Source organism: Scyliorhinus canicula, unplaced genomic scaffold (assembly GCF_902713615.1).
Source record: "Scyliorhinus canicula unplaced genomic scaffold, sScyCan1.1, whole genome shotgun sequence".
Lineage (NCBI taxonomy): Eukaryota > Metazoa > Chordata > Chondrichthyes > Carcharhiniformes > Scyliorhinidae > Scyliorhinus > Scyliorhinus canicula.
The window spans coordinates 89563-112988 of record NW_024055974.1 but is presented as its reverse complement, the minus strand read 5'-3'; the positions used below and the strand labels follow the sequence as shown (position 1 = coordinate 112988).

The window sequence follows — 23426 nt, the reverse complement described above, 5'->3', positions numbered from 1 at the left end:
GCCCAGGTCTGCAGCTTATCTATGTCCCTCTGTAACCTGCAACATCCTTCCGCACTGTCTACAACTCCACCGACTTTAGTGTCGTCTGCAAATTTACTCACCCAACCTTCTGCGCCCTCCTCTAGGTCATTTATAAAAATGACAAACAGCAACGGCCCCAGAACAGATCCTTGTGGTACGCCACTCGTAACTGAACTCCATTCTGAACATTTCCCATCAACTACCACTCTCTGTCTTCTTTCAACCAGCCAATTTCTGATCCACATCTCTAAATCACCCTCAATCCCCAGCCTCCGTATTTTCTGCAATAGCCGACCGTGGGGAACCTTATCAAACGCTTTACTGAAATCCATATACACCACATCAACTGCTCTACCCTCGTCTACCTGTTCAGTCACCTTCTCAAAGAACTCAATAAGGTTTGTGAGGCATGACCTACCCTTCATAAAACCATGCTGACTATCCCTAATCATATTATTCCTATCTAGATGATTATAAATCGTATCTTTTATAATCCTCTCCAAGACCTTACCCACCACAGACGTTAGGCTCACCGGCCTATAGTTACCGGGGTTATCTCTACTCCCCTTCTTGAACAAAGGGACCACATTTGCTATCCTCCAGTCCTCTGGCACTATTCCTGTAGCCAATGATGACCTAAAAATCAAAGCCAAAGGCTCAGCAATCTCTTCCCTGGCTTCCCAGAGAATCCTAGGATAAATTCCATCCGGCCCCGGGGACTTATCTATTTTCACCTTGTCCAGAATTGCCAACACTTCTTCCCTATGCACCTCAATGCCATCTATTCTAATAGCCTGGGTCTCAGCATTCTCCTCCACAATATTATCTTTTTCTTGAGTGAATACTGACGAAAAGTATTCATTTAGTATCTCGCTTATCTCCTCAGCCTCCACACACAACTTCCCACCACTGTCCTTGACTGGCCCTACTCTTACCCTAGTCATTCTTTTATTCCTGACATACCTATAGAAAGCTTTTGGGTTTTCCTTGATCCTACCTGCCAAAGACTTCTCATGTCCCCTCCTTGCTCGTCTCAGCTCTCTCTTTAGATCCTTCCTCGCTTCCTTGTAACTATCAAGCGCCCCAACTGAAACTTCATGCCTCATCTTCCAATAGGCCTCCTTCTTCCTCTTCACAAGAGATTCCACTTCTTTGGTAAACCACGGTTCCCTCGCTCGACCCCTTCCTCCCTGCCTGACTGGTACGTACTTATCAAGAACATGCAATAGCTGTTCCTTGAACAAGCTCCACATATCCAGTGTGCCCAACCCTTGCAGCCTACTTCTCCAACCAACACATCCTAAGTCATGTCTAATGGCATCATAATTGCCCTTCCCCCAGCTATAACTCTTGCCCTGCGGGGTATACTTATCCCTTTCCATCACTAACGTAAAGGTCACCGAATTGTGGTCACTGTTTCCAAAGTGCTCACCTACCTCCAGATCTAACACCTGGCCTGGTTCATTACCCAAAACCAAATCCAATGTGGCCTCGCCTCTTGTTGGCCTGTCAACATATTGTGTCAGGAAACCCTCCTGCACACATTGTACAAAGAACGACCCATCTGATGTACTCGAACTATATCTTTTCCAGTCAATATTTGGAAAGTTAAAGTCTCCCATAACAACTACCCTGTTACTTTCGCTCTTTTCCAGAATCATCTTCGCCATCCTTTCCTCTACATCCCTAGAACTATTAGGTGGCCTATAGAAAACTCCCAACAGGGTGACCTCTCCTTTCCTGTTTCTAACCTCAGCCCATACTACCTCAGAAGAAGAGTCCCCATCTAGCATCCTTTCCGCCACCGTAATACTGTCCTTGACTAGCAGCGCCACACCTCCCCCTCTTTTGCCCCCTTCTCTGAGCTTACTAAAACACCTAAGGACAGAAGTTCCAAAGTCATAGAATCCCGACAGTGCAGAAGGAGCCCATTCGGCCCATCAGGTCTGCACCAACCCTCTGAAAGAGCACCCCACCCAGGCCCACCCCATCCATTCCCACTCCATCCTCATAACCCCACCCAACACCCACGTCCTTGGAGACGAACGGGCAATTTAGAAAGGCCAATCCACCTAATCTGGCCAATCCACCTAACCTGCACATCTTTGACCTCTGTGATGAATCCGGAGCACCCAGAGGAAACACAGACACAGGGAGAACGTGCAAACTCCACACAGTCACCCAGGGCCGGAATTGAACCTGGATCCTTGGTGCTGTGAGGCAGCAGTGCTAACCACTGTGCCACCTCCTGTCTTACAACCCTCAAGAGAGAAAAATATCTTCATCACCATCTGAAATGGATGACCCCTTATTTTGCAACAGTGACGCCTTGTTCCAGATTCTCCCACAAGAGGAAACATCCTCTCCACATCCACCCTGTCAAGACCCCTCAGCATCTTATATTGTTCAATCCAAGTTTTACCCGAAACTTTAAATCTGTGTCCCGGCTGCTTGTACGATCAGTGAATGGAAACAGAGTTTCTTTGTCCACCCGATGGAAATCTGCCATAATCTTGTGTCCCTGAATCAAATCTTCCCTCAACCTCCTTTGCTGGAACCATTCTGGTAAATCTCCTCTGCACCTTCTCCAAGAGCCTTCACATTCTTACTGAAGAGTGGTGACCAGAGCTTTAGAAAGATTCATAGAATAGAATTGGAGCCTCAGAATTCCTACAGTGCAGAAGGAGGCCATTCAGCCCATCAAGTCTGCAGTGATTCTCTGCAAGGGCACACTGTCTAGGCCCACACCCCTACCCTGTCCCTGTAACCCCATAGCCCCACCTCACCTGCATATCCCTGGACACTAAGGGGCAATTTATCAAGGCCAATCCATATAACTTTCCCTTCTTTGGACTGTTAGAGGAAACCTGAGCACCGGGTGGAAACCCACGCAGACATGGGGAGAAAGTGCAAACTCCACACACACAGTCACCAAGGCCAGAATTGAACCCAGGTCCCTGGCGCCGTGAGGCAGCAGTGCTAATAATTGTGCCACCAGAAGCATAGTTTTGGGATCAATATTACTGTTTATGAATAAAAGCAAATTACTGCGGATGCTGGAATCTGAAGCCAAAGAGAAAATGCTGGAACATCTCAGCAAGTCTGGCAGTATCCGTAGGGAGAGAAAAGAGCTAACAAAGGACCATCTGGACTCAACATGAGATCTTTTCTCTCCCGACAGATACTGCCAGACGTGCTGAGATGTTCCAGCATTATCTCTTCGGTTACTGTTTATGAAGCTCAAGATCGAATTAGCTTTGCCATCTATTCTCTTTAATATGACTTGTAGATATACAAAATCCCTCTTCACCTCTTTCTCACTCCCCCCAAAGAGGCCAGTTGGGTTTTTGTGACAATCCAGCAGTTTTCATGGTCACTTTTTCCCAGAGCCGGACCCACAAATGACCAGATTCATTCAGCTCAATTTCACAACCTGCCTTTGTGTTTTTGTGGGTTCTCTCTCACTCCCTATTTTCTGTTTTCAATCAGTTTCACAGGGTGTTCGAAGGGGAGGCTTCAAAGTCCGGAAACTCAAACCAAGCATCACATCAGGATCTGACAGAGTCCTCAATTTATCATATCCTGAATATCAGCGGATTTTGAACATGGAAGGAAAAAGCATCGTTCACAGTGGGGAGAAACCGTACACATCATCAGGCCCCATGAGACAGAAATGCAGCTGCACTGAGGAGAAACCGTGGAAATGTGCGGACTGTGGGAAAGGATTCACTTACCCATCCCAGCTTGAAACTCATCGACGCTGTCACACTGGGGAGAGACCATTCACCTGCTCCACGTGTGGGGAGGGATTCACTCAGTCATCCGCCCTGCTGAGTCACCAGCGAGTTCACACAGGGGAGAGACCGTTCACCTGCTCCACGTGTGGGAAGGGATTCACTCAGTCATCCACACTGCGGAAACACCAGCGTGTTCACACTGGGGAGAGACCGTTCACCTGCATCGAGTGCGGGAAGGGATTCACTCAGTCATCCACACTGCGGAAACACCAGCGAGTTCACACTGGGGAGAAACTGTTCACCTGCATCGAGTGTGGGAAGGGATTCACTGAGTCATCCCACCTGCTGAGTCACCAGCGAGTTCACACTGGGGAGAGACCGTTCACCTGCTCCACGTGTGGGAAGGGATTCACTCAGTCATCCACACTGCGGAAACACCAGCGAGTTCACACTGGGGAGAAACTGTTCACCTGCATCGAGTGTGGGAAGGGATTCACTGAGTCATCCACACTGCGGAAACACCAGCGAATTCACACTGGGGAGAGACCGTTCACCTGCTCCACGTGTGGGAAGGGATTCACTCAGTCATCCACACTGTGGAAACACCAGCGTGTTCACACTGGGGAGAGACCGTTCACCTGCTCCACGTGTGGGAAGGGATTCACTCAGTCATCCAACCTGCTGAGTCACCAGCGAGTTCACACTGGGGAGAGACCGTTCACCTGCTCCACGTGTGGGAAGGGATTCACTGAGTCATCCACACTGCGGAAACACCAGCGTGTTCACACTGGGGAGAGACCATTCACCTGCTCCACGTGTGGGAAGGGATTCACTCAGTCATCTACACTGTGGAAACACCAGCGTGTTCACACTGGGGAGAGACCGTTCACCTGCTCCACGTGTGGGAAGGGATTCACTCAGTTATCCCACCTGCTGAGACATCACCGAGTCCACAAGTAACCACAGTGATTGGATTTTGCTGTGAACTCACATTCAGGACTGAACCATGTTCATTTGGGTCTCTTTCTGCTGATAACAAACTCCAGCCCATTTACAGGGGCTAATATTCTGGCTGAAAGTTAAATAAATTAGAATTATGTTAAATTCAGTGTTGAAATGTTTTAATATCTCTGACACAAGTTAGTTCCTTTTGAAGTACTCTCGCTCTCCCCTCATTTCCAACAAGAAGTGTGAGGAGCTTGTGAAGCTTCTTTGTGACTGAGATTGAGTCAATCCGATCAGCTGCCTCTGCTGCTTCCCTCCCTTCCACGAGCCCACCGGACCAAACTGTCTCTAAATTTCATCCTTTTGACTTCTGGTGCCGGCCATGGAGTAGGAGGTCGCGCATTTGGGAGCTCCCACTCGTGACGGACCTTTTGAACCTTTTCTCCCGATTTGTTTCGGAATTCTATTAGAAACATCGGTGGAGAGTGAGACAGTGAGGAGAAATCCCCACCAGTATGTGGAGCCGTGGACCAGAAATGGTCGTCCAAGAAGAAGAAAGTGCAGTGGGGGAGGGGGTGGTGAGCAGGTGGTAAGTTTGTTAAGGGGGGTTGGGATTCTTGTGCTGCTAATAGTGGGGCGGAGGGGGAAGCGGGAGCTGCTCTGCTGACAGAGGAGAAACTGTTGCTGAGAGACAAAAGGGGAGGTCGAGGACAGTGGATGCCCGAAGGCGGGCCAATGGAGGTGAGGGACGCGAGCTGAAGGCTGGGCTAAGAAGGGTGATCAGCACATGGAACGTTAGAGGGCTGAATGGGCTGGTTAAGAGGGCTCACATGTTCACACGTTTGAAGGGACTGAAGGCGAAAGTGGTAATGTTACAGGAGACACACCTGAGAGCAATAGATCAGACCAGATTGAGGAAGGGATGGGTCAGCCAAGTATTTCATTTCAGTGCTGGACTCTTAAGACTAGGGGGGTCGCTATCCTGATCAACAAACGGGTGGCATTTGAGGCAGGGAGAATAGTGGTGGGCGTGGGGGCAAGTTCATCATGGTGAGGTGGGGGGTTCGAGGTCAACGACAGGGAGGGTACCTGCTGTAGCAAAGGAACTAAAGGGGTTCATGGAGTAAATTGTGGGGGGGGGGGGGGGGGGGTTCACCTGTGGCGGTTCGGACGGCCAAGAGTGAAGGAATTTTCTTTTTTTCTCCCATGTGCACAAAGCGTACTGCCGGATCGACTTCTTTATTCTCAGCATGGTTCTACTGGTGGGGGTGGTTGACACCGAATATTCGGCAATTGCTGTGTCGGACCATGCCCCACATTGGGTGGATTTACGGGTGAGTAAGGAGAGAGGGCAGCGCCCGCAATGGAGGTTGGGTGTGGGACTGTTAGCGGATGAGGGGGTGTGCGGGCGGGTGAGGGAATCTATCCAGAACTATTTGGAAATAAATGACACGGGGGTGTCTCGGCAGCAACAGTTTGGGAAGCGCTGAAGGCAGTGGTTAGGGGGGAGTTAATGTCGATCCAGACCCATAGGGAAAAGGTGGAGCAAGCAGAGAGGGACAGGGTAGTTGGGGAAATACTCCAGGTGGACAGGACATATTCGGAGGCCCCGGAGGCGGGGTTATTGAAGGAGTGGCAGGGGCTACAAATGGAGTTTGAGCTGTTATCTGGAGGGAAGGCGGAGGAGCAACTGAGGAAGGCGAGGGGGGAGCGGTATAAGAGTATGGTGAGAAGGCCAGTACGATGCTCGCACACGAGCTGAGGAAAAGAGAGGCGGCCAGGGAGCTTGGAAGAGTGAAGGACAGAGGTGGGAACCCGGTCTTGGACCCAGCAGGGGTGAACGGGGTGTTTAACGAGTTTTATAGTAAGTTATATGAGTCAGAACCCCAGCTGGGGTAGAGGGGATGAGGCAGCTTCTGGGTGAGTTGATGTCCGAAGGAAGGTCTGGTGGAGGAGTTGGGAGCCCCGATTGGAATTGAAGAAATAGTATAAGGGCTGGAGGCCAGGCATTGGGTAAGGCCCCGGGATCGGACAGCTACCAGTGGAGTTTTATAAGAAGTTCTCGAACATATTCAATGTTTTAGCATCAACTACTTCCTGTGGTAATGAATTCCACAGGCTCACCACTCTTTGGGTGAAGAAATGTCTCCTCATCTCTGTCCGAAATGGTTTACCCTGAATCCTCAGGCCCCTGAATTGGAAAAAATGAATCTCAGAACCCCTGGTTCTGGACACACCCATCATTGGTAACATCTTCCCTGCATCTCCCCTGTCTAGTCCTGTTAGAATTTTAAAGTCTCGATGAGTTCCCCCCTCATTCTTCTGAACTCCAGCGAGAACAATCCCAACCTCATCGATCTCTCCTCATATGACAGTCCTGCCATCCCTGGAATCAGCCTGGTAAACCTTCGCTTCCGCCCCGACAACAAGCTGCCACAGCAGAGACAGCGACTGGGACTCTGAAGACAGCCACAGCACTCCTCTCTACCGCTCCGAAACCGCTGACCACACACACAGCGACTACGACCCCGACTCCAGTGATCCCTTGGAGATCACCTACATTAAAACACCAAACCCACACCCAGACCCACCGCCCAACTATGACGACCCCGACAACGTTCATACCGACTTAAATACCACGATTTGGCACCGAGACAACTCATGTAGACCCGTCCGGAATGACAAGAGGGACCCACGATCACACAATGCAACCATAGCAAGCCTGATCCATACAAGGGTATGGGATCCGGGAGACGAGGATGACTTTAAGTCTGACTCCTGACACGGCAACCCCTTTGCGACCCTGTTCGCAGAAGATGATGATTGAGGTGTCCAGATGATGTAAAAAGAGGAACCGCTTGAGAGATTAACGGTGTCCTTTTCTGATGGAACCTTTTTGTGTTTGTGTTGCATGTTTGTTTGTGTTTGTTTTTTTTCTTGAACAGCAGCTCTGCAGCCAGACACCAAGTTTGTCCGCAGAAACCTAGGAGAATTTGACAGACGCCTTATCAGCGAAAATGTCTGAAGCCCAGCCAGCAGGCATCTCGGCCGAAACCTCTGAGAGCTTGCTAGTTCCAGTTTCGTAACTGCTCTTCTGTTTGAAGGATGGAAGAGGCAACCCCCATGATGACTACATTCTTGCCCGTTCGTTTCAGGTCACTCAGGCAGTGGAGTAACGGCATTGAGGACCCGCCCTGTCTGAGGACCCCCCTCTGGTCAGCTAAGCTCGGGTATGGCACAGCACGCCCTACCCGGGGATTCCACCCAAATCTTACCCGTCGCGGCCCATACGCAACTCATTTAGCTAGTCTTGGTTCTAAAAGTTTGGTTTTGTTTGTTTTATTTTAGGTAGCCCTGATAAACATGAGTCACAGAGAGTGGCCAATCATAAAGGGAAACTTGGCTCAAGAGGACACACATACTAAAATTCAAGATATTAAGCGGAACACTAACAGACACTATGCTTGATCCCATAGCTTTCAGACGTTCCGAGGAGGGACCAAAGCAGGATCATAGCAAGATCACAGCAGGAAAAGAGATCAGTGAAGAGAACAGAGCAGGAAGATGACGGCACCAACTGTATTTTTCGTTATTTTATGTATATTTTTGCGCGCGAACCCCCTTACCCCCACTCCACCGGCCGTTAATGTTTCACTTCCATAGACCACTCAAAGCCCAGTAACAAGTAGCAGTACCCCTGGTGTACCAAATTTCTGGCTTGGTACTCCTTGTCATACGTAGTGGACTCACTTTTGGCGATAGCAGTAATCTGCATCATAGTGCAGACCCTTCGGATGAGGAAATGACGAAAGAGAGCCTACCGCTCTCGTACCTCGGCGGTATATAGGATGAGATCCCCTATCTTCGGTTTCCACCAGTCCCCCGAACCCCTTGAAATGCAATAAAGAATTTTCCGTGTCACTTTGTCAATAAAGATATGTGTATTTGTGTAAAGATGTCGACTGCCGAGTCAGGGAAGGTGAAATGTGAATGTTACTATTATTTATACTGTTAGGAAGTTTATATGCTTTTATGTTTTCAGTGAGTGTAGTTTATTTCAGATAGTTAGAGGTTCCAGTTTGTTGTTTTGTAGTGCATGTCCCCTTATGACATGGCGCCAAATAGAGATTGTAAGGTAAAATGTTTCTGCATAGTTGAGGAAAGTGCAGAGGCCATGGAACACGCTGAGGTCAGGAACGAAGACACCGTAGTTATGTGATCCTTCACGCTTTTGCGTTAGGATCACAAGGAGGGAGTGTAGCCACCGAAGTTGGCCACTTCCCGACCCAAAATGGTGATTTACAAAGGTTGCAGGGAAAACTGGACAATTATAAAGAGACAAGCAGTTTCCAGAAGTTCATGTGTATTCTGGCTGCAAAGAAAGCAGACAGCACGGAAACCAGCAGTTTGCATATTAATGAAGCGATCCCCGGGAACAATGGATACAACGATTAGCTACAATTGGGACATTCTATGGCAGGTCAGACTTCCCGGCGCCAACGGGGTCTGAAACAAAAGGAAACAAACCAGTTAGGAAGGACCGCCACGCGATCAAGGGGCAGCCTCAGTATTGGGGGATTCGTACCAATCGATTGAGATGAGACCCAATCGATTGCCAGTGAGTTAGGGGTCCGCCCAAAAGGGCGCAAAGCCCCTGGGACCTATAAAAGTCAGGTCCCAAGTCCAGCTCACTCTCTTAGCCGGCCCTCCCAGCAGAACACCTTTGCTGCAGCTCTCTAAGAACTTGAACATGAGAAGGAGAGGCCTGGCCAACAGCTACACCGACAAGTAAGTGTCCAACCAACGCTCACTACGAGAATAGACACTCCTGACCCCTTAGCCCATACCAACTGGGAAGCCTGCAGTCTGAGGACAGAACAAGAGGCCATTGTTCCCTTATCCAGTGGGTTCCCTTATCGAAGATAAGTATTGGCTTATAGTGGTAGGAATAGATTAGTCCGCTAGTATTAGTTGCATGAGTATCGATTTACTGTGTAAATAATAAACGTGTTTGATTGAACCTTACTAACTGGTGTATTGAGTCATTGATCTGAACTTGAACGTCGTGGCAGCATCATAAAGATACCTGGTGACTCTAGAGCTAAGGAATAAAACAGAGCCAATTGAGTGTAAAGCACACTCACCAGAACGAGCAACAGAACCCGTGCTGCTGGCCTGCCTTGGTCTGCTTTAAAAGCCAGCTAATTAGCCCTGTGTACTGCAGACTGGATATCGCTGCAGGCCTGTTGTGTTGTTGAGCTGTTCCTTTAGTTGGAGTGACGCATTGTACAAACAAAATTTCTGGGTTGGACAGTAGCACATTGGTTAGCACTGTTGCTTCACAGCACCAGGGTCCAAGATTTGATTCCTGCTTGGGTGACTGTATATACGGAGTCCTCCTGTGTCCTATGCACGTTCTCGCTGTGTCTGCATGGGTTTCCTCCCATGTCCAAAGATGTGCAGGTTAGGTGGATTGGTAAATGGGCTGGAGTTGATCAACAGAAAGGGACCCCAAATGAATATGTTTCAGTCCTGAATGTGAGTTAACAGCAAAATCCAACCACTGTGGTTACTTGTGACCTCGTTGGTGTCTCAACAGGAGGGATGAAGTGGTGAATCCCTTCCCACACTGGGAGCAGGTGAATGGTCTCTCTCCCATGTGAACTCGCTGGTGTGTCTGCAGGTGGGATGAAGTGATGAATCTCTTCCCACACTTTGAGCAGGAGAATGGCCTCTCCCCAGTGTGACTTCGCTGATGTACAGTGAGGTTAGATGATTGTCTGAAGCCAGTCCCGCAGTAAGTGCACCTAAATGGTCTCTCATCAGTGTGGACACGTTGATGATGTATCAGTTCCCCAGAACTTTTATAGCACTTCCTGCAGTCTGGACATTGAAATGGTCTCTCCCCAGTGTGAACCCGCTGGTGACTCAGCAGGTGGGATGACTGAGTGAATCCCTTCCCACACTTGGAGCAGGTGAATGGTCTCTCCCCAGTGTGACTGCGTCGATGAGTTTCCAGATGGGATGGGGAAGTGAATCCTTTCCCACAGTCCGCACATTTCCACGGTTTCTCCTCAGTGTGACTGCATTTGTGGCTTGTGAGGACTGATGATTGACTGAATCCTTGTCCACACACACAACATGTGTACGGTTTCTCCCCACTGTGAACAATGTTTTTTCCTTCCATGTTTAAAGTACGATAATATTCAGGATATGATAAATTGAAGTCTCTGTCAGATCCTGATGTGATGCTTGGTTTGAGTTTCCTGACTTTGAATCCTCCCCTTCGAACACCCTGTGAAACTGGTGTAAAAACAGAAAATAGGGAGTGAGAGAGAATCCACAAACCACAAAGGCAGGTTGTGAAATTGAGCTGAATGAATCTGGTCACTTGTGGGGTCGGCTCTCGGACAAAGTGACCATGAAAACTGCTGGATTGTCATAAAAACCCAACTGGCCTCTTTGGGAGGAGAGAGAAAGAGGTGAAGCCATATTAAGAGAGTAGTTGGCAAAGCAACCACGATCTTGAGCTTCATAAACAGTAATATTGATACTGAAACTATGCTTCTGATGGCACAGTGATTAGCACTGCTGCCTCACAACGCCAGGGACCCGGGTTCAATTCCGGCCTTGGTGACTGTGTGGAGTTTGCACTTTCTCCCCGTGTGTGCGTGGGTTTCCACCCGGTGCTCAGGTTTCCTCCCACAGTCTAAAGAAGGCCAAGTTAGGTGGATTGACCTTGATAAATTGTCCCTTAGTGTCCAGGGATGTGCAGGTTAGGTGGGGCTGTGGGGTTACAGGGACAGGGTAGTGGTGTGGGTCTAGACAGGCTGCCCGTCCAGAGAGTCGGTGTAGACTCGATGGGCTGAATGGCCTCCTTCTGCACTATAGGAATTCTATGGTTCTAATTCTATTCAATGAATCTTTATAAAGCTCTGGTCACCACTCTTCAGGAAGGCTGTGAAGGTTCTTGGAGAAGGTGCAGAGCAGATTTACCAGAATGGATCCAGCAAAGGAGGTTCAGGGGAGATTTGATTCAGGGACACAAGATTATGCCACATTTCCATCGGGTGGACAAAGAAACTCTGTTTCCATTCATTGATCGTACAAGCACTAGGTAGACAGATTTAAAGTTTTGGGTAAAACCTGGATTGATCTATACAAGATTCAAGAACGAGGGTATCACTGTTGCAAAGTATGGAGTCACCCATTTCAGGTGGAGATGAGGATTTTTTATTCTAGAGGGTTGTAAAACTTTGGAAATCACGTCCTCAAAAGGCAGTGGAAGCAGAGTTCTTGAATATTTTTAAAGCAGAGCTGGATAGATTCTTGATGGGCAAGGGGGGTGAAAGGTCATCAATGTGGAGTTGAGGTGAGAATGAGATCAGCCACAATCCAATTGAATGCTGAGCAGGCTCGAGGGGCCGAGTGGCCTGATCCTAGTTTGTATGTAAAAGGTACAGGAGATATGAGGTGATATGAAATATGTTTTTGCACAGCGAGCGGCAATGACCTGAAACTTGCTGCCTGTCAGGGAGTTTGAAAATAGACACAATGAATCATTTGATTTCAAAAGGAAATTGGATAGACATCTGAGGGAAATAAACCTGCGAGGATACAGGGATGGAGCTGGAGAATGGCACTGACTGGATTGCTGCAGAGAGCTAGCATGGATTCAATGGGCCGAATGCCATTCTCTGTGCCATCATGTCTCTGACTGTTTTGTGTAATCTAGTTTTGTAATTTAACCTCGGAGGGTTCAGATATCACTCAGGTAAATCTGTGCTACACTCCCTCCGAGGCCATTCTACCCTTCCTCAGGCTTGTTGCCTGGAACTGAACACAGTTCTCCAGGTTTGGTCTAACCAGGGTTTGTGAATCTCGGGGCTTTTCCAGTCACACTGAGACCTGAAATCTTCCCTCACAGACAGAACAGACAAACCTTTTACCTTCCACACCCAGATGCTGCTGAAATTCAGTTTCTAATGAATCGAGTGACTCTGTCAGATCGCGATGTGACGTTTGGTTTGCGTTTCCCGTCTGTTAAACCTCCTCTTCCAGTATCCTGTAAATTTACAGAAACCTCACTGTCAGTTTAGGATAGAAATTCACAACATTCTCTCCTCGCCAACTTTGATTAAATGTATTCCTGGAGGTTTGATCACATGACCTGCCCCCATCCTCCAGCCATTAATCGGTCGACACATCCATCCTTGTGACACACTGCCTTCCTCAGCCAATTGGGAAGCAAAAGGACTCATTACCTTACAGGACAGTGATTGACTGTCAGCCAATCAACCTTTATCCCATTTTCAATATCTGAAGAGAAATATTCAAAAATCTTCTTTACTGTCCCAATGATTTTCTCGACACCCAGGTATGAATCTCACCAAGGCAGAAGGTAAAATTTGATTTCATTCAAAGTTTACTGATGACAATGGAACCATTGTCGATTGTTGCAAAGACCCATCAGGTTCACTCCTGTCCTTCAGTGAAGGAAATCTTCTATCCTTACCTGGTCTGGCCTACATGTGATTCCAGATCCACAGTCAGCTGGTTGACTCTTAAAATGCTCTGAGATGCACTCAGTTCAAGGGCAATTAGGGATGGGCAGTGAATGCTGGCCCAGCCAGCGACACCCACATCCCGGGAATGAACAGAAAAAAAAATCTGCCATCCTTACCTGGTCTGGCCGACACGATTCCAAACCACAGCAATGTGGTTGATTCTTTAAATGTCCTCCGAGATGGCCGAGCCAGCCACTCGGTTTGAGGGAAATTAGGGATGGGCAATAAATGTTGGCCCAGCCAGTGACTCCCACAAATGAATAAAATAAAATCCTGGAGACTCCAGTCAGTCAATCCGGGAGAGTTGGTATCCGGTCCAGGCTCGCAGCGCATGCGCCATGCGGCACCTTGTCCTCTGTAAAGATGGCAGCCGGTAACCCGGGCCTGTCACCGCTCAGCTCTCACTCTATTCGGTGCCCGTTAAGACCGCACCGTTAACATTTTACTCGGGAGTTGAAGCCTCCTCAGGGTTTTTCTGAAGCCTCCCCAGGTCACTCCGCAGCTTCTATTGCTTCCCGGCTACCCACCGGCTCCATTTCTTTGCACACATGAAGTGTGTGGGTGATCTCCCTCTGAACTGAACATTAGTTTAATTAATGACTAACTCATATTTATTCTTATCCAATGTAAACATCTTCCACTTGTCTATCGTATCAAACCTTTTCATAATCTTACAGGATCAGGTCATCCTTCATTCCCTTTTCCAGAGAAAAGGTGATGCCCTGTCCAATCTTTCTTGCTGGGTATAACCTGCCAGTTCAGGCATAATTCAAATATCTTTTCCTGCATCTTCTCCAGTCCTTCGAGATCCATTTTACAATATGGAGACTTTAACTAATCTGAGCAGCAAACTCACCTTTGCACCAAATGCCTGTATGTTGCAGCATTTTAGTCATTTTACTGTTAGCTGAATGTAAGATGGGACAGAACAAGATCCAACGAGCCAGTCTGTAACACTGCAGAGCATCTACAAACTTGCCTCTTCCACTTACTGCTAAACTCTTAACCTGTCAGTTATGGCATCAAGAATAATGTGTCAGAGAAAGACTGGATTTCAGCTCGGTGACACTGGGCCAGACTAAATTAGTTCACAGGATTGTTGAGCTAATGTATCCATATCATAAAATGGATCTGGAAGGACTGGGGACGATACGGGAAAGTATATCAGAATGATGCCTGAACGGGCAGGTTACAGCCAGCAAGAAATGCAGTGGCTCGAGGATCCATATAGGCTCCCCCCGCTTCCATTTCATGTGTTCTTATGAACATCACTGTAAACCATTTCCATGCAGAAACAACAGATGGAACAAACACCAGTTCATCGCCATCCTTCCCATATTCCAGGATTCCAAACACACTTTCCAGGTGACCGTGATTTATTTGTACTTCTTGCCATCCAGTGTTGTGTATTCACTGCTCATGATTTGGTCTCCCCTACACTGAGGAGATTAAATCTGGATTGGGTGACTGTGGAGCATCACCATTCAGTCTGCAAACATAATCCTGAGCTTCTGATCATTTTAACATTTTAATTCCCTACCCCACTCCCACTCTGTCCACAGCCTCCTGCACTGCTCCAATAAAGCTCAAAGGAAACTCGAGGAACAGAACCTCCATACGGACATTGACCCAGGGCCGGGTTTCAAACTCGGGTCCTCAGTACCGTAGTTTTGTAAACTCTTTTACGGGACAATAGAAGGTTTGTATTCGGTAAATTGAGACTAAATATTGCATCAAGGTCGGACAGAAGTCAGTTGATTCATCAGACCCTGAATATCATCATTCGAATGCGGAAGGAGAAATGTTTCTCTGTTCTCAATGAGAAAAGATTTCAAACATCAGTGTGACTGGAAAAGCCCGAGACTCACACAACACACACCCAAGTGAGAGTGTTCCAGTGAACTGACTGTGGAAACATCAGTGTGACTGGAAAAGCACCGAGACCCACACAACACACACCCGAGTGAGAGTGTTCCAGTGAACTGACTGTGGAAAGAGCTTTAACCAGTTACACAGTGGGGAGGTGGTGGTGTAGTGGTATCGTGGCTGGACTAGTCATCCATAATCCCAGGATAATGATCTGGGGACCCGGGTTTGAATCCTACTACCACAGCTGATGGAATTTAAACTCAATAATATTTCTGGAATTAAAAGTCTATGAAACCAGCTGGTTGACTAATGCACTTTCGGGAGGGAAATCTGCCATCCTTACCCAGTCTGGCCTACATGTGACTCCAGACCCATAGCAATGTGGTTGACTCTTACCAGCCCTCAAGGGCAATTAGGGATGGGTAATAAATGCTGGCACAGCCTGAGACGCCCACGTCCAATGCATTAAAAAAAATTGTTTCACTAATTGTAACTCAATTAATGATCACCACTTATTTAATCATCTGCTGCAGATTTTTAGCTAATTAATACAGTAATTTTTAATGAATACAGGGCACCATATGGCGCAGTGGTTAGCACTGGGACTGCGGCACCGAGGGCTCAGGTTCGAATCCCGGCCCTGGATCACTGTCCGTGTGGAGTTTGCACATTTTCCCCATGTCTGCGTGGATTTCAACCCCACAACACAAAATTGTGCACGTTAGGCGGATTGGCCATGTTAAATTGCCCCTTAATTTGGAAAAGAAATAATCGGGTACTCTAAATTTATACAAATAAAAGATAAATTGCCTGATCAAGGATGAGGTTCTGTTTCTCAAGTTTCCTTTGAGCTTTATTGGAGCAGTACTCTAAATTTATATGGAAAAAATACTTTTCACTGTACCTCACTGAGCCTTCTTCAAAATTCTTCATTCATGGGAGGTGGGCGTCACTGGCTGGTCGAGCATTTACTGCTCATTCCAATTACCCTTGAACTGCGTGTCTTGTGAGGCTATTTCAGAGGGCACTTACAAATCAACCACAACATTGCTGTGGATCTGGAGTAATGTGTAGGCCAGACCACGTAAGGAGAGCAGAATTCCTGAAGGACACAACGGGTTTTTACAACAGTCGACAATGTCACCATTAGACTTATACTTTGAGACTTTTATTCAATTTCAATATCTATCATAGGCAGATATGATCCCAGATCATTAATCTGGGTCTCTGGATTACTAGCCCAGTAACAATACCATTACTCTACTGCCTGGCCCACACAGTCTTGGCAGAATATGATGTCCAGTAACTTCACAAAATTATGGAGTAATTTACTTTTTCAATCAAATTCTGATATCTCTGCAGTTTCTGGAAACATTTTGGTTGAAGGTGTTATTTTTAAAAATAAAGATCTAGCCTTTGCAATATAATTACCGAATACACCAATTCACTAATGATAATTAATGTTCACCACTGAATAATCATCACTGTAATTATTGTTTTATGGTATGAAATCAATACATGGTTAATATAGAAAACGTACAGAAGGTAAAATGGCTGCAGGAAGCCACGTGTTAGAGGTATAAAAGGGCTTCCTTGACCTTGTTACCAATGACAGTGAATACGCTATGAAAATAACAATTTTAAAACTAAATGTGATTACACATGCGTACTTACAGCTTCTTACATTACATCAGTGAATATGTTTCAAAAGTACTTCATTGGCTTTAAAAGACTTCAGAGGGTCCAGTGGCAGTGCAAAGTTTTATAGAAATGTACATTTATTCAAGTAGCCCGCAAACTAGGATATACCCCTGTCTCTGTAAGACTTAATTACCTGTAAATGCTCGCATTCAAAGCATTGTTTCCATCTTTGACTATATATATGTTTCTAGAACATACCTCTTCATTCACCTGATGAAGGAGCAGTGCTCCGAAAGCTAGTGTTTTGAAGCTGTTGGATTTTAACCTGGTGTTGTAAGACTTCTATTCTGACAAGTGTGAGGTTGTCCATTTTGGAAGGACAAATATGAATGCGGAATACAGGGTTAACGGAAGGGTTCTTGGCACTGTGGAGGAACAGAGAGATCTTGGGGTTTATGTTCATAGATCTTTGAAAGTTGCCACTCAAGTGGATGGAGCTGTAAAGAAGGCCTATGGTGTGCTAGCGTTCATTAGCAGAGGGATTGAATTTAAGAGCTGTGGGGTGATGATGCAGCTGTACAAAACCTTGGTAAGGCCACATTTGGAGTATTATGTGCAGTTCTGGTCACCTCATTTTACGAGGGATGTAGAAGCTTTGGAAAAGGTGCAAGGGAGATTTACCAGGATGTTGCCTGGAATGGAGAGTAGGTCTTATGAGGAAAGGTTGAGGGTGCTAGGCTTTTTCTCATTAGAACGGAGAAGGATGAGGGATGACTTGATAGAGGTTTATAAGATGATCAGGGGAAGAGATAAAGTAGACAGTCAGAGACTTTTTCCCCGGGTGGAACAAACCATTACAAGGGGACATAAATTTAAGGTGAATGGTGGAAGATATAGGGGGGATGTCAGAGGTAGGTTCTTTACCCAGAGAGTAGTGGGGGCATGGAATGTACTGCCTGTGGAAGTAGTTGAGTCGGAAACATTAGGGACCTTCAAGCGGCTATTGGAGAGGTACATGGATTATGGTACAATAATGAAGTGTAGAATCATGAAGTGTAGATTAATTTGTTCTTAAGGGCAGCACGGTAGCATTGTGGATAGCACAATTGCTTCACAGCTCTAGGGTCCCAGGTTCGATTCCTGGCTTGGGTCACTGTCTGTGCGGAGTCTGCACATTCTCCCTGTGCGTGCGTGGGTTTCCTCCGGGTGCTCTGGTTTCCTCCCACAGTCCAAAGATGTGCAGGTTCAGTGGATTGGCCATGATAAATTGCCCTTAGTGTTGGGTGTGGTTACTGCGTTATGGGGTTGGGTGGAGGTGTTGACCTCAGGTAGGGTGCTCTTACCAAGAGCCGGTGCAGACTCGATGGGCCGCGTGGCCTCCTTCTGCACTGTAGATTCTATGATAATCTAGAATTAATCTAGGACAAAGGTTGGGCACAGCATCGTGGGCGAAGGGCCTATTCTGTGCTGTATGTTTCTCTGTTCTATCTGTTGGATGAAGCTGAAGGGTTTGCTCCAACTCAGGGGGCGGTGCTGGAGGACTAACCAGGAGCGGCTGGTCTTCCAGCCAATCAGAGTGAATAGGAGGCGGAGCAAAGCCGGGACTCTCGCTCCGTACGCATGCGCCAGGCCAGCCGGGCCTGTCTCGGTGAAAAGCCCGAGCACCTTTCGCCGGTTCAACTGCAAATCCGACATTCGTATTCGGCGCCTACACGGAGTGTTTATGAAGCCTCCCGACCCATCCGCCGGCTCCATCCCTCCTTCAGGACTCACCGAGCGGGATCTGACCAGGGATCTCCAGCCCACGGCCTGAATCCTGAACTGTACTCGGCATAGCGCATGCTCCACCTCACGTGGGAGACCGGGATCAGACCCCGCCCCTCATTCACTCCGATTGGTTGGAGGACCCGCTCAAACCACTCGGTCCTCCAGGCCCATCCCTCTCTTCCTATTGGATCAGAGCTGCCGTCAATCATTCCCACGGCATTGTGAGTTCGGGCATGCGCAGTGCCGATGCTGGACTCGGCCGGGAGGTTTCACTGAAGCTGTTTTGTGGCTTCACCACTTTAGTTTATGTCTGATGTTGATGTTCGTTTTTTTAAAATGATTTTTGAGACCTGCACATTTATGTTCATATGCAGGATTAAGCCAGCATCTGCCTTAGCATGATGCTGGGTGTGAAAAGAACTAAGCAAAAGAAAATAAAGTAAATAATGGATAAAACAAAAGGGAGTGCTGCTAAAACAACGAGTGGAGCACAACCCAAATGGAACAAGAAAGGGAACAGAAACTTATCTAAAACCCGTAAAATTAGAGTGTGAAAATCGGGGTCAATAAGGCAATCCAACCCCTGCGGCGCCCACCGAGCACGGAAACTTCCAGTGTGCCCGTGGACACCGCATGCTCCCTCTCCAGGGACAGCCGGCCACGAACGAGGCCGCGGAAGAGGGGTAGACAGTCGGGCTGGACGGCCCCCTCGCTCGCCAGCTGCCTGGACCGATAAATGGCTAGTTTGGCCAGGCCCAGGAGCAGGTTCACGAGGACGTCCTCCGCCTTCCCCGCCCCTCGCCGCACCGGATGTCTGTAGATCAGGAGCGTGGGGCTGAAGTGCAAATAAAACCTCAACAACAACGTCAAGAAATCAAAGAGGGGGTGCAGCCTGGGACAGACAACATAAACGTGCTCCATGGTCTCCACCAGGCCGCAAAAGGAGCAGGTCTCTGGCAGAGCCACGAAGTGGCAGGTTTCACTGAAACCCGGTGGAGGCTGCAAACCCCAATAAGAAGTTTCCCGGCCCGGGTTTGCATCGAGCGGGGGGACAGCTGCAGCCTGCTCCCGGTGACAGGCCTGAGTTAACGGCCGCCGTCTTTATAGAGGCTGCAAACCCGCAGGGGGCAAAACATCAGAGATAGAGTTTGTTGTGAAACCAGTGGGATATTGTAAAACAGGAAATCAGGGTTACAGTCAACAACAACAACTTCTATTTATATAACACCGTTAACATCATAAATCATCCCAGTCAACTTCACAGGAACATTATAAAACAAAGTGAGACACCCAGACACAAAAGGAAATATTAGGACAGGTGACCAAAAACCTGGTCAAAGAGGTGAGTTTTACAGACTATGAAAGGAGGTACGTTAGGTGGAGACGGGGAGGTTTACGGAGGGAATTCAGTGCTTGGGGCCGAGGGAACTTAAAACCATGGCGGAGTAATTAGAATCGGGGGGTGGACAAGAGTCCAGGATCAGAGCTGTGCAGATATCTCAGAGGGTTGTGGAGCTGGAGGAGATGACAGACACAGGAAGAGACAAGTCCATGGAGGGATTTGAAAACAAGGGTGAGAATTGACTGGGAGCGAATGCAAGTCTCGGAGCTGCTTTTATAAAATTGTTGTTTTGAGAATGTTGGAATCAAATATATTTGATTCGATGTTCGAACTGTCCATTTATTAAATGTCCATTTATTAAAAACAAGGCAACATAGTCTAAAACATTTCACCTTGTATAAGTTATGGAATGTGATTCACCCTAATCTCGAACGGCGTGAGAACAGGAGAACCTTCACTCCTGCCACCTCATTGCCATGGATCCAGCCCTTGTCCTTGGAGAAATGTAATGAAAAGTGTTTGTCTTATCAGACTTCTGTGTTACTTTAAAACTATGTCAATGAATTTTCAGAATATGTGTTTTTTAATGCTTAATTTTAAAACTGGGGCTTAATATTTACGCTCAAACAGCTATCTTTTACCTATATTAGGTATATTTGAAATACCTGGCTTCTACAGTTCGACCCTTTGATAAATCGAAAGATCAAGTGAGATATATCAGAATAAGATAAAAGACATCATTAATGTGATAGGATAGGTAAAAGTGGAAAGAATAACTCATTCATATTGTCATTGCAGTTTTAAACAATAGAATGGACACTTAGCATTGCAACAAGCATTTCAACAATAATCATTAAAATTCTTAAAGAATCATTATTACAAAATAACAATTAATAAATTAATCAAATTTGATTATACTGATTCAGTATTAATAAATTATACAATATGTTAATAATACAGTCAAATAATTGATTGATCAGTAACATTTCAACAATAGTATTTAATCTCAAATTCATCAATTGGGGGTGCAGTAGAGTTAGTGTGAATCATTCTGACAGTTGGTCCCCTGCGTTTAGCAAATAGTTCTTTGATACACTTAGCCCATTGGTATGTTATGTAAATGATGAATACAGCTACACAGGAGAATAGATTTTTGGATGTGAATCTGGTACATTTACAAAGCCAGTCAAATAACTGAAAATGAGTATTACGGTTAACATTTACAGATCTTAACATTGATATACTGATTTAAAATTGATATGATTACAAAATTCAGCAATAAACAATTAATAATAATAATTTCATGGATACAAATAAAATGATTATACAATAAGAAGTTGAACATATGATCTAGTAATAAATGGTAAAATGATGATCAAAATTGATTATGTAATTTATTAATAAATTAATAATAATTCACTAATAAATGAATACTAATGAAACTTTGTATTGGATGTGAATTGTCAAGTCTGTGACATCTTTTGGATTATACATAAAAGCTTGTTGAAAGGTTTAATTTTCTTGCAGAGACAAAAAGGGGTGTATAGGGTGGATAAATTGGAATGATGCCATTCTCATCTCTGAACTTTTTATTATATTTGTCACTCAAATGGACTGGGAGTAAAAGTTGGATTGCTGCCAAATTCCCGTTATCAAGTCTCTTAGAACAATATGTTCTCTCTATGGATTTGCTTTAATCAGAGTTACTTTTCTGAAGTTTTAATTTCCAAGCTAATTCTAAACATTTATTTTAAAATATCAAACACAATAACTTATTTAATATATAACTGAACCAGTTTTGCGCTGTATCTTGGTTTTCTGTAGATGAACTAGTCGATTCTGTTAAAGGAAACACAGCTAACAAGATATGTTAATTTCCTAAAATTAATAAAGCAACATTCAGATTAATAACAGTTTTCTCAAGTTGACCGTTCTTGGCAACTTTTTAGCGATACGTGACTTGTCCCGTATCCCTGTAGCCAGGAGGCTGGCCTTCATCGTAGACCAGTCTGCAACCATGAAATCTCAAACTCGCAAAATGGCCGTCTTCAACACGAGAAAGAAATCTTCTGGAATTTTTTTTTCAAGTGAATGCAAGGCTTGGATTTATCGTTAACGGAGGAGAGGCAACGATTGACATGCCTTTGTTAGCAATTGAGGTTTTGGACTGAGGTTTGGGTAGGATCAAGTTTAAAGCTGCAAACAGTTCTGGTGGCTGTTTGGTGCTTAATTGGATCATGGCCAGCAGCATTTTGTGGTCGGTCTCAGAGTAAGATAACAGTTTGTTCTGGGGTAAAAGTGTCCTTGAGAGATAGTTCATTTGGCCAGACCCCCCTTGTGGAACCTCGATCAGTGTATTCATTGTTTTCATGTCAGTAGCAGCTTGCAATAATGTAAGATTTGATTTATTTATCACTGGTACACCTTAGCTCTTAGTTAACATCATTTTGAATTGTCCAGTTGGTGGCGCTGTTTACTTTGGAGAGTTCAGCTCATTTTTTAAAAACAGATTTGAAGTCTTTTGTGCTGTTAATTTGTCTGTCAGTAATTTGTGACATTTCATGGTGTCCATGTCAATTTCCAAAATACATTTTTCCTCAAGTAACTGGCAATTTTGACTTTTGATTTGCTCAGTTTCTGTTTGCAACTGTTGGTAGTTTGACTCTGATTCAACAACTTGATGTTGCAATTCTGCGATTTGAAAAGATAACAATTGAACCTTAAAGGTTTAATTTTCCAACAATGTTTTAATTTCATCATAATGCTCAAGTTTGGATTTTGCATCTCGTAATTCCTCAACAGCTGCATTAAGTTGATCTTTAGTGGACTGAAGCTCACAATCGAATTTTGTTTTTGCATTTGTCTCTTGATGTTTTTGGAGCTGTGCCATTACTGCAAAAGACCATTTCATACGTCTTCCACCGTTTAACCGTGTGGTCTTACCCCATGCCTTCTTGATATTATCAAGGGACCACTGTCCTTTGGGGATATCATATTTTGATTCAATTTTTGTGGCAACTGCAGACAGTCCAAATTGTCTACAAATCAAAGATCCAAGATCATCAATAGAGACATCCGATACAGCACGACCTCCCTTGCACGTTGTGGGAAGTAGTTCTCTTCCATTTGAAGGTTCTGAAACTACTTTAGGAGCCATGTCCACCATAAACTCAGCCTTACACCCAATATTTTGGTCGTCAACTCCTTTTGCATATCTGTGTACACTACCGTGACTATTTTTTCAGTCCCATTTTATTTTAGATTCAATGACCGGCACCTGATTGAATTAACAATCTATAAAAAGGTCCTTTCTAAGGGGTCGAAGCACTGCTTGATGCGGCTATAAGAATGGATCAAAAATATATTTCTTACCCCATTCTAGCCGTTTTCTTCCTGGCTGGTGCCTCCCCTGTTTGCCGAACTACACCAAGTTGATGGATTTAACCATTCGGTTGTCAGCAGCACTTTGAGATTACTGGAACTCAGCAGAAATTTCAGTTAAAACTTCTCAGGTGCAAATAGGAATTGTTTATTTGT

General features: G+C 45.8%; 1 protein-coding gene across 1 annotated transcript in view; it reads left to right on the top strand.

Moving 5' to 3' along the window:
• The first annotated feature begins 3634 nt into the window (after nt 1-3634).
• LOC119961397 (gastrula zinc finger protein XlCGF26.1-like) overlaps nt 3635-23426 on the top strand; it is a 40706-nt gene continuing 20914 nt past the window's right edge. Inside the window, exon 1 of the mRNA XM_038788788.1 lies at nt 3635-4678. Within this exon, the coding sequence (XP_038644716.1) occupies nt 3684-4678 (995 nt within the window). The 5' untranslated portion in view covers nt 3635-3683. The remainder of the gene's footprint in view (nt 4679-23426) is intronic.